Source organism: Dama dama, chromosome 5, assembly GCF_033118175.1.
Source record: "Dama dama isolate Ldn47 chromosome 5, ASM3311817v1, whole genome shotgun sequence".
Taxonomy (NCBI): Eukaryota; Metazoa; Chordata; class Mammalia; order Artiodactyla; family Cervidae; genus Dama; species Dama dama.
In genome coordinates, this window is record NC_083685.1 from 111,473,179 (window position 1) to 111,485,429 (window position 12,251).

Consider the following 12,251-nt stretch of genomic DNA (forward strand, 5'->3'; position numbering starts at 1 on the left):
TTAAATTTGATAGCAAAACTGCAAGTGACAAAAGAAAAAAGTAGATTAATTGGATTTCATCATATTTTCAACCTTTTGTGCTTCCAAGGATACTGTCAAGACAGTGAAAAGACAACCCACCAAATGGGGGGAAATATTTACAAATCACATATCTGATAAAGGACTTGGACTTAGAATATATAAGAACTCTTACGAAGCAGTTTTTTTAAAAAGACAGAACACTGAAAAGTGGGCAGAGGATCTGAATAGACATTCCTCCAAAGAAGATATACAAGTGACCGATACACCCATGAAAGATGTTCAATGTCATGAGCCATCAGGGAAACGCAAATCAAAACCACTGAGGTGAATAGATAACTGATGAGAACCTACTGTATAGGACATGGGACTCAGCGCTCCGTGGTGACCTAAATGGGAAGGAAATCCAAAAAAAGAGAGGACATATGTAAATATAGACCTGATTCACTTTGCTGTGCGGCAGAAACTAACACAACATTGTAAAGCAACTAGACTCCAATAAAAATTAAAAAGCATGAATTGAGATTCCACTCACAATCTGTAGAATGGCTACTGCCAAAAAGACAAATCATAACCATTTTTGGTGGAGAATGGGGAGAAATGAGAATCCTCATACATTGTTGGTGGGAATGTAAAATGGTATGGCCTCTGAAGTAATAGTCTGTCACTCCCTAAAAAAAAATTAAACAGATTTACCCAGTGATCCAGCCATTCCACTCCTAGATATATACCCAAGAGCATTGAAGACATATAGTCACCTAATACCTTGTATATAAATATTCCTAATAGCATTGTTCACAACAGCCAAAAAGTGGAAACAACCCAAAAGTCCATTTGATCATGTTAATTGATGAATGAATAAATAAAATGTGGTAGATCCATACAAAGGAATATAATTTGGAAAAAGAAAAAGTACCAATGCATGTTGTAACATGAGTAAATCTTGAAAACCTGATGCCAAATGAAATAAGCCAGACACGAGAGGACATATTTTGTATGATCCCATTTATATGAAATGCCCAGTCATATCTCGAGACAAAAAGTCAATGAGTAGTTGCCAGGAGAGAGGAGGAATGGGGAGGGACTGCAAAAGGGATAAGGGTTTTCCCTTGGGGTGATGAAAATGGTATTAAATAATGGTAACATTTGGGCAACTTTGTGAATATCATGAAAGCCCCTGGACTGTATACTTTAAAAGACTGAATGGTGTGATGTGTGAACTATATCTCAGAAAACAGGTTATATGGTTGTTGGGATTTGTTTTGTTTTGTTTGGCCACACCTCAAGGAATGTGGGATCTAGTTCCCTGACCAAGGATTGAACCCATGTGCCCTGAGGTGGAAGTGAGCAGTCTTAAGCACTGCACTGCCAGGGAGGTCCCCTGTACTTTTTAAATTGCATCCTTTCAAAGTTCAGTGGGCAGATTATGAACAGAGATTTTGCCCTTGCCACATGGCAGCACACTACTTTGGCTGGTGAATGAAAATAACTTCTGCTCTCTGCCAGGGATAATAATAGAATGAGATGAGTTTATAAGAGCAGGAGAACTTCGGTAAAGCCTGAAGAAATGCACTGCCCCATCGCCCTTCCCTGAAATAGCTTTTCACAGAAGTCAAGTGAGGTCACAGGTGAAACCAGCCATCAAAACCTCCCATTTCTCCTTAGCCCTGCTGTCTGTCCATCTAACCAACCTCACACTGGCTCAATAAATAGTAGAGTGAAGGGAAGAGACACCTGGCCATGCAGTCAGCAGGAAAGCAGCGAGGAAAGACTTGTATTTAAGGCCTATGAAATCAAACTGCTAAGTTCAAGTCTCAGTGATGAGCCCCGTGTCCTGGGCAAATCACTGTGTTGGGTTTGGGATGGACTTGATTGAATTGACTTTACCCTACTTACCAAGCCGTTAGTGGTTTGGATGGTAAAGAATCTGCCCACAATGCAGAAGACCAGGGTTTGATCCCTGGGTCAGGAAGATCCCCTGGAGGAGAAAATGGTAACCCATTCCAGTATTCTTGCCTGGAGAATTTCATGGACAGAGGAGCCTGGCAGGCTATAGTCCATGGGGTTACAAAGAGTCGGACACCATTGAATGACTAACACATACACACACATACAAGCTGTTATCCTTTCACCAATGCTGACAGATGACACAAGACTCCTGGGTCAGAGACGAATAGCCTTATTACTTATAATCCAGCGAGCAGCACAATTTGCATCCATTCCCTCGCGCCTTGAGTTCCTCAGCTGGTGACACAACATTGGACCCAGGTGGATGATTTGTGGGCAGTAGTTGCTGCTGAGGAACCCTGAGCTTGGGGAATATCCCTTCCCATTGGGAGATAAAGAGCTACATCCTTCAAGGCTATTCACTCCAAACACAACCCTGAGACATGGCCCAGGTGAAGAAGTGCTCCTGACCTTGCATGCTTGGCATCCTCAGCGAGAACATTCAGAGAAGCTCCAGATCCATGATGGATTGCTTCATTACTTCTCACAAGAATCACCAACCTCTCTGTGCCTTCGTTTTCTCGGCTATAAACTAGGGGCAAGACAGTCACCCTCCTCACAGGGTGGTGGTGAGGATTAGCAGACATAAAGCATACAAAGTGCCTACCATGGAGGCCTGACCGTAGAAGTGCTCCCTAAATTTTAATCCTGTCATTTGGGAAGGAAGAGGGGAAAATGTGTTGTAGATGTCAGAAGGCTTTCCATGGAGGAGAACGTCAAGATCCAGGGGAATAGACAAGGTTTCCCTGCTTGCTTCCCTCCCCACTGCCAGCTACCTGTGGTACCTTCAGCCATAGCATCTTACTGTTTCCCCTTCAAGAGAAAAGGCAAGAAGAGCCTCTCAATCAACATTGTGTCCTCGGAGTCAGCACAGTGCCTGGCACAAAGGGAGAACTTAGAAAAATTTTGTTGAATAAATAGATGAATGAATGAATGGGAAAGTGAAGGCATAAAGTCTCTAAGCAGGCAGGAGGGTCTGGGATGAAGGACCCTGGTAGGGATTGACCTTGAACAGGACTATGCACCCCCCAGTATGGAGAGGAGAAAAGGATGGAAGGCAGACTTGAACAACCTCAGTCACGGTAGAGAGAAGGGGGCTGACTTCAGATGACCCTGAGAGTGAAGGGAAAGAGATGATTTAAAAAAAAAAGAGAGAGAGATGATTCACAAGGTTGCCAGGCAACAGTGCAGCTGCAGCATATTAATCTGAAATCAAATCAACTGTCCAGTTTCAGGAACTTTCCTGTTGACAGGGTAAAAGAGATAGGAACCAAGGAAGGGGTGATAGCATCCTCTGCCAGGAACTGGGGACCAGCCTGGTTGAGTTCTGAAGCAGGACCAGGGCAGCAATCTGGAGCATCACACACAACTGAAGTGACAAACCGCGTGGCCCAGGCTAGGGAGGAAAGTGAGACTAGGAAGGGTAGGTAGTTTGCGAGGACTCAAATGGGAGAGGAACTGGGGGTCCAGCAATAGTAAATTCAGCAGAAGCCAGGCTTAAGGAGAGAGGGTGGAACAGAGGTTGCAAGCAAGCAGAGGCAGCGGTACCCAGAGACCAAAAAGAGAGATTAGGTTCACAGCTCAGCCTCCTCACCTCCTACATGTGGGACCGGGGCAAGCAAGTCAACCTGGCTGACCATCTCTGAAATGCACCTGTGTACAGAGTCCTCTCACGGGTACTTTCAGAATTATTTTCCCACTTAAAACCACTATCGGGAATTCTCTGGCAGTCCAGTGGTTAGGACTCAGAGCTTTCACTACTGGGGGCCCTGGTTCAATCCCTGGTTGGGGAACTAAGATCCTGCAAGTGGCAAGGCGTGGCCAAATAAATAGAACCACCGCCTGATCTTGCTAAACGAAACACTTGCTAATATTTTATTATTAAAAAATCCAAACACACAAAAAGTTGGATTTTAGTGTGAACATTCATACACCTATCGCCTAGATTCTATAATTTATATTTTGCTGTTCTTGATCTCATATCTATCCAGCTGTCTATCTTGTTTTTTCATGCATTTCAAAATAAATGCACAGTACACTTTGCTCTAAGCACTTCATTAACGAGAGTTCAGCATTCGCAATAGTTTTTTAAAATAAAATTGACATACCATGAAATGCACAAATCGTAAGTGTGCATTCAGTGGATTTTGACCAAAATGTGCATTCAGTGGGTTTTGACAGTCTGTAAACGGGGTTCCAGTCTTGATTTTGAGTGTTAAGTGAGGCGATATGCTCTTATTCAGCAGGGGGAGGCATTCACGTTAAGACATGGGAGGCAAAACAGGCCCCAGGGTGGAGGCCAGGATGTGACCAGGGCTGCGGGAGGCAGAAGGTGGATAGAACTGAGGAGCTGGTGTGAGGCCTCCCTGCAGGAGGAGGCACAAACCTGCAGGGGAAGAAAATCACCAAGGACACGGGGGACATGGATATTCTGGGAGTCAGCCAGATGCCACAGCGCTGAGGATAAGCCTGTGGAAATGAAAGCACCAATGATAAAAATAGCAGCTCTTACTTAGAACTGGGGGCTTCCCCAGTGCCTCAGCGATAAGGAATCCGTCTGCAGTGCGGGATACACAGAAACACAAGTTGGATCCCTGGGTTGGGAAGATCTCCTGCAGGAGGAAATGGCAACCCACTCCAGTATTCTTGCCTGGGAAATCCCATGAACAGAGGAACCTGGTGGGCTACAGTCCATGGGGGTCGTAAAGAGTCAGACAGGACTTAGTGACCGAACAATAACAGCTTAGAATTTGCCATGGGTCAGAGACCACGTGAAGGCTACAGGCATCTCCTTTAACCCTCACCACCACCCTCCGTGTAAGTAAGACCCACCCCCCCCACCCTCCCCGCCCAGCGTCCCCTCATGTCTGTGTCTCGCCTTAGATGGCATCCGGGAAGTGAAACAGCTGGGACTGGAGCTCAGGGTCAGAGCCTGCTGACCCCATCCTCTCTTTCAACAAACTCCTGCGCACAGACTCCCACCTGGGCCTCACCTCAGCTTCTGATGTCAGAGGACCCGGCTGCAGCCTGGTGTGGGAGATGGGTTTTGAGCTCCCAGGGTGAAGTGTGGGCTGAGCACAGTTCAGGCCCAGGTGGGCAGCAGATGAGAAGGCGAGGGACTTCCCTGGTATCCAGTGGTTAGGACTCCAATGGCTAGGTTAGGACTTCTGGTGGCTTGGGTTCAATCCCTGGTTGGGGAACTATAAGATCCTACATGCCGCATGGTCTGCCCAAAAAAAAATAGGCTCCTTGCCATGGCCTTAAGACTAGTCCATGGGCTTCCCTTGTGGCTCAGCAGTAAGGAATCCACCTGCCATTGCAGATGACACAGGTTCAATCCCTGATCCAGAAGGATCCCACACACCTCGGAGAAACTAAGTCCCTGGGCCACAACTATTGAGCCTGTGCTCTGGAGCCCGGGAGCTACAGCTACTGAGCCACTTGCCATGACTACTGAAGCCCAGATGCCCAGAGCCCGTGCTCTGCCACCAAAGGAGCCACCGCAGTGAGAAGTGGAGAGCAGCCCCTGCTCGCCACAACTAGAGAAACGCAACCAAGACCCAGTGCGGCTGTAAAAATAAATAACTAAATAAAAGTATTTTTAAAAAAAGACTAGCCCTGCTCTCCTTTTCCCCTTCGTGTCAAATTCCTTCCTCCTGCCCAGCCTTTCTGAAGGTGAGAGGCAGGGCCAGGGAGCGAAGGCAGAGGCTAAAGCTTGGCCCGAGAGCATCATGTGGGCTGTCCTCTCTTGATCCTTCACGACCCTCAGACAGCAAGTGAGGCCAGAAGTCGTGAACCCACGTCCCCCTCCCCAGCCCCTGCCCTGGGAGGAACAGGGGATGCCCCAGTGGACACAAATGGCACCCAGGTGTCACTGCTTGTCCCAGCACCTTCACACCCTCCAAGGCCCCATCACCTGAGGCGGGTGACTGAGTCATCATCAATCTCTCCTTTTTTTTTTAATATCAATAACCGATTAGGAAGACAAGCATGGCCTCCCAGATAGCAGCTTATCAGAGATTCCGCAAGACCGGTCCTGGCAGGCGGAAGTGTAGTTGGGGGCGCTGGAGAGGGGTTGGGGGGATGTTGCCCTGGAGAGTCTCCCTCCCTAGGGAGGATTCTCATCTTGATGGGGAACCATTGTTATGGTCTATTTTGTGTGTCCCCCTCCACAAGAATCTAAACTCCACCAAAGTCATGAGAAGGTCAGTGATACCTCTTATTCCTGGGGCCTCATCCAGACCCTGGTTTTCAGCACACACTCAATAACTGAAACAAAAATGGACTAGAAGAACAGCCAAAAGCTTTGAGGAAAAAAAAAAAAAAAGCTTAATCGCGATGGAAGAATCACCCACCAACTCATGCAGAGCTTGTTCTCGCTGACAGAAACCTTCAAAAGGCTGGAATCCCTTGGACTCACTGTCTAGTGTTGCCGTGATAAATGACCGCAAACTCAGAAGCTTGAAACAACACAAATTCAATCCCCCACAGTTCTGCAGATCAGGAGTCCGGGTATAGCGTGGCCCGCTTTGCCAAAACAAGGTGTCACCAGGACTTCTTTCCTTTCTGGAAGGGCCAAGAATGAATCCAAGTTCAAGTTCATCTGAGTTGTTGGCAGAGTTCAATTCTTTGCAGCTGTGGGGGCTGAGGTCCCTGTTCCTTGCTGGAGGTCAGCGGGGACCACTTATGTCCTTAAGGCCACCTGCATCCCTCATCTCGTCCTCCCTCCATCGTCCAACCAGCAAGGGCTGGTCCTTCACAGTCAAGTTTTTTGCTTCATCCTTCAGCCACATCACTTCTGCTTCAAGCCCAGGAATGCTCTCTGCTTTTAAGGGCTCATCTGATTAAACCGGGCTCTCTCCAATCATCCAGGATGAACTTCCTATTTTAAAGTCAGTAATCTTAATTACACGTGCAATGTCTCTTTTGCCACATCTTCTCAGGTCCCAGGGTTTGGGTGTGGGCCTCTTTGGGAAACCATTATTCTACCCACCATATCCCCACTGGGAGGAGAAAGACCCCAGCACTAGGAAGATAGAGATCTGAGTTTCAAGCCCAGCTTTCCTTGATCAATCATGTAAACTCAGGACAGGGATTGCTTTGATTGTCTGAGCCTCAGTTTCTTCATCTGTAGAATGGGGACATGCTCGCACTTATGTCCAAGTATCATGGAGAAGAGCAACTACATTCATTCTCGCAGAGGATTTAGTGCCTGGCACTCTACACTGTTGTTACCATGAGGACAGGGGAGGGGGCTGGCCCCCAGGTTCTGGGACCTGCTCTTCAACTTGGTAGACCCAGAAATTGGATTTTCTGGTGTTAAAGCCAGGATTCCACACCTGGCCTCACAAATTCCAAAGCCCTCTGCACAGCAATTAGTGTCGGCCCCTGAGAGGCCCAGCCTCCATAGCCTCCCTCCCTGCCGCCTCTTTCAATAGCAACTCCGGGCGGGCGTCCCTCTGAGCCATGGCAAGCAGGAGGGAAAACCCTGGATTCAAAGACAATGCTTTTTAGGGAATGACGTTCTTCAGTCCTTGGAAGGGAAGAAGCTACCCTGTGTATGCAAGATCTTATCACATTAGCCCTTCACTGCAGCCATGTGAGATAGGAATGAGTGATAACCACTTCACCAATGAGGCTAACTGAGGCCAGAGAGGCTAAGGGGAGAAGATGCAAATGAATTAGATGCCCACATTGTTCTGTGCCCTGTGCTTTAGGTATATCTTCTTAAAGACTCCTCTCTAAGTTATTTCTTTCATTTCCAGGGGAAGAAAACAGCTCAGAGAGTGAGGCATCTGCCCAAAGCTGGAAGAGAGCAGTGCCAGGAAACCTGTCCCTTTGCCAGAGGGCAAACTCCCCTTGTGAGGAGAACATGCAGTTTCTGTAATTGTGAGACCCCCACCCAACCCCCACGTGCCCGTGAGCACCCGATAGCAGTAGCCCTCCACCATCACCTGTTGAATGAGAGTACTGGCTTCTATTCTGTGCAGTAGCCTCCCTTCCAGGCCAGAATACTGGAGTGGGGAGCCTTTCCCTTCTCCGGGGGATCTTCCCAACCCAGGCATCGAACCCAGGTCTCCCGCATTGAGGGTGGATTCTTTACCAACTGAGCCACAAGGGAAGCCCATTGAATGAGAGTTCTGGTTTCTATTCTGTGCAGTGTCCACCCCTCCAGAACCAGCCTACAGAACAGCCAAGGCAGCATAACCCCCTCCTCAGCAGAAATCAGGTCTCAGTTCCTGTACAACCAGAGCTTTGATGAAAGCTTATAATTTCCCGTTACCATAGCAATGCGAACATCTCTATTCCCCTAGGATGTGAGCAGAGCTGCTCCCCACCCCACCTTTTCTCCCAAGCCCCCTCAAAGTCCCTTCCATCTCTGAGACTCTGTGATTCAATTAATTATCAACAACATCTGCCCCATTTTTGTCATTTTCATGTACTCCATCTGCTGAGTCACTGAGTCCTGCTCCGGATGAGACTGGTTATTTATCAGAACATTTGGCTACTGGTTGCCATGGACACCTCACAGCCTGCTTCTCTCATCACCTATTCATTCTCAGCAAGACTGGCTGTGAGCGTGGGTACCATAGCCCCTTATACAGAACCCAAGGGACATCAAAATTCCCCCAGACAGGGAGGGGGCGTGTTGACGCATGAACAAGAGCAAAATCTCTAGTCTCAACTGTGGAAAAATCGAACACAGCCTAGAGCTAGTTACATCCATCTAAACCAGGTCAATGCAGCAGTTTGTCAAATAAGTCAACCAAACATACCATTCGATTTTCTGGTTTTCTGGCAAACCCTTTAGTCTGTTTGTTAACACTTTAAGAGGTATTTTTATATTGAAAAGTGCAGATTAACATGTTACTTTGAAAACAAAATGAGGGAGGGAGCCCGGAAGTGTAGGAGCCTCAAGGAACTGGCTGGGGGCAGGGTGGGGGTAGGAAGGAGTAGGGGAGGAGGGGCAGACTTGAGAGATGATGGGGAGTCCCAAGCTAAATCCAGCTCAGTGCAGAGGGCATCAAGGGCATGGGAGGGGGGAAAACTCAGGATTTTCCAGGTAAATCAGGTGAACGGGCTTCAGAGGCAACCAGGATGCAGCCACCAGGCAGAGAGAGAGGGGCCATCAGCCCACGGCCCATTGCTTCTGATAACTGTGACACGTCCTGTTTGCAGAGCCTGACAGAGGGGACAGGGGATCAATACCTCACTCCACACTCACACACTTCCTGTTCTTCAAACATCAACCTGTCGTGAAACACTCTTTCTCTGAATCTAAGGTCCTTTGGTTCATCTAAATGGGATGTGGTCCAAGGGATGATCAACAGGTGTCTGACCCCAAGGACATGGCAGGGACTCTACCCCTGACCCCAGGGAGCCTGTCTCCCAGCTACCCTCATGTCCAAACGAAGAACGTGCCCCCACCCTGCTCCTACCCCTCACAGTGAAGGTCAGCTCCCCTTCTCTTCCCCCACATCCGGATGACGGATTGAGGACAGGGTGGGGCAGGGGTGAGGTACCCGTGCCCACCCCTATTCCTCTGCAGTGGGGAGCCTCCCCTCCTGGGGGAGGAGGGCCTGGGAGGGGCCTTGAGGGTTTATAAGTCAGGGCTGGAACACCCAGCAGAGCAGAGGAGTAAGGCTCCAGGCCAACAGCAGCGTCACCCACCTCCCAGCTCCGCAGGTGAGAGCACCCAGGAAGGGGGGGGAGAGGATGGGATGAGGGTTGATGGGACCCCTGCCCTCATCAAGTTACCAGGCTCACATCTCAGTGTCTCCAGGGCTGGGACCCTTCCTTTAGCCCAGAGCTGGGTTAGGTCTCAGCTCTAGGATCCACCCTGGCATCCCAACCCTTGCCTTCGAGCTACCCCCACTCCTTCAACCAGGGCCCTGCCCTGACCCTCTGACTTCATGCTCACCCCAGCTCTGAAGGGTTAGGATGAAGGCTATCCTCCCATCTCTCAGGTAAGAAAATGGAGGCCCAGAAGGAGATGTGACTTGCCCAAAGTCATACAAATTGGACAGGGTTGGAACTGGAACTCATCTCAAGCTCTTTCATAGACCAGCACTGCCTCATGGAACTTTCCATGATGGTGGTAATGTTCCGTAGCCTCACTGTAAGATACAGTACTGGCCAGCCACATGTGCACTAGAAATATGGCTAATGTGTGAGGAAGGAATTTTTTTAATATTTATTTTCATTTGTTTATTTGACTGCCCCAGGTCTTAGTTGCAGCATGCGAACTTTTAGTTCCAGGATGTGAGATCTAGTTCCCTGACCAGGGATCAAACCTGGGCCCAGTGCATTGTGACCTCAGAGTTATAGTCACTGGACCACCAGGGGAGTCCCAAGGAATTTTTAATTTTTTATTAATTTAAATGTAAAGAACCATGTGTGCCTGAAGGCTGCCATATTGGACAGCATTGCTCTGGAGCATGGATTTTTCAACTTTGTTTCTTTAGCAGAAGAACCCTTTCTCTCCCAAAGGAAATTTAACAGAGAAAACAGATGAAAGAAGTATTTCATGTATACAAATGTGTTCTTTGAAGGCAATATTTTTATCATTTGCTTTCAACAAAGCCAATCAGAACAATGAGCCTGAAAGAACATGAAACTGTTGAATCCTCAGAATAGAATTTTAGATTTGTTTGAGCATCCATTTTATTTTTGTATTCTGGTTTTCCCAAACTTGGCTCACCTTGATACAGAGCTACAAATGGTGACAGTTTCAGGGTCTTTTTTTTCAACTGGTAGATTGTAATCAGAGTAGACGTGCATGCTGAGTCACTTCGGTCGTGTCCGACTTTTTGCGACCTCGTGGACTGTAGCCCACCAGGCTCCTCTGACCATGGGGGTTCTCCAGGCAAGAATATTGGAGAGGGTAGCTGTGCCCTCCTCCAGGGTATCTTCCTGACCCAGGGATCGAACCCGTGTCTCTTGTCTTCTGCATTGGCAGGCGAGATCTTTACCACTAGCATCACCTGGGAAGAATCCAAGGATAGTCCTTAGTTACGTGAAAATGGCAGCAGAAACTTCCCTATCACAGTGTGACCCCACCACGCAGTGAAGTTGCTGTGGGCTTCAAAGAAATGCTATGTGCCTCTGAGTGTGTATATCCCATCCATATTACTATTTAAAAGTTCACTTAAAAAAAACAAAAAAGTTCACTTAAATCACAAGACTTAAACATTTGTAGAGCCACTCACCTGGCCTCAAATTCTACAGAACAGTTTGGAAAACCTTGCTCTGAGTTATAAATTCCTTGCCTTTAAAAAAGGCAAAGCTTGAGATTGGAGGATCAGGGGAGGAGATGGTAGGACCAGGAGGAACAGTCCACAAGCCCATTCAGAAGTGCCAACCTGTCAGCAGGGGGGAGGGTCCACCCTGCCTCTGGGTGCCTGGACAACCCCACCTTTACGCTCAGTCCCTCTCTCCTTTGCAGACAAGATGCAGCGACTGTGTGCACATGCGCTGATCTTGGTGCTGGCTCTGGCCGCCTTCTGCGAAGCTTCTTGGAAGCCCCACTCCCAGCTGCAAGATGCGCCCGTTGCTCCAGGGGCCAATAGGGGCCAGGAGCCGCTCAGGATGGACCGGCTGGGCCCAGCCTCGCACCCCCGGAGGCAGCTGGGGCTTCAGGATCCGCCACACGTGGTTGCAGGTAGGAGCTGCTAACAACCGTCCCTGCTTGCCTCACCCTGCCTGGTTTGGCCAAGGCGCCCCCAGGCTGGCCCTGGCCACAGTCTCCAGAGCCTAGAAAGAGTCCTTTCCCCCATCCTCACACCCTCTTCCACCTCTGACCCTCAGACCTGTCCAAGAAGCAGGGGCCATGGGCGGAGGAAGAGGAAGCAGCTTATGGATGGATGGACTTCGGCCGCCGCAGTGCTGAGGAAGGAGACCAACATCCCTGAGAACCGAGCTTTGGAGCCCAGTCACCTCCCAGCCCAGCCCAGCCCCATGAAACACACATCAAAATAAACGCTTCCAATGGATCAAGTTGTGTCAAGTGTCACAGGGCAGGGGATGCAGGTTGGGGCAGGGCTGAGCTGGGAAAGAGGGTTGAGTACTGCTCCAGGGGCAGAGACCATGGCTACGTCTCCTCCGCGTCCCCAGAGCCTAACGTAGAACAAGACTCTATAGAGTCTATAGTGCGGGGACTTCCCTGGTGGTCCAGTGGTTAAGACTCCACACTTCCAGTGCAGGGGGGATGTGGGTTCAAACCCTGG

General features: G+C 48.8%; 1 protein-coding gene across 1 annotated transcript; it reads left to right on the plus strand.

Moving 5' to 3' along the window:
• The first annotated feature begins 9,681 nt into the window (after window positions 1-9,681).
• On the plus strand, window positions 9,682-11,936 carry GAST (gastrin). Its single transcript, XM_061143999.1, has 3 exons — window positions 9,682-9,711; window positions 11,471-11,686; window positions 11,833-11,936. Exons 2-3 carry the CDS (start codon window positions 11,476-11,478, stop codon window positions 11,934-11,936), a joined length of 315 nt encoding a protein of 104 aa, XP_060999982.1. The 5' UTR covers window positions 9,682-9,711; window positions 11,471-11,475.
• The last annotated feature ends 315 nt before the right edge of the window (window positions 11,937-12,251 follow it).

Coding starts and splice junctions, on each gene's coding strand:
- GAST (XM_061143999.1), top strand. CDS start 11,476: ATGCAGCGACTGTGTGCACATGCGCTGATCTTGGTGCTGGCTCTGGCC. Junction 11,687..11,832: donor TCCGCCACACGTGGTTGCAG/GTAGGAGCTGCT, acceptor TCTGACCCTCAG/ACCTGTCCAAGAAGCAGGGG.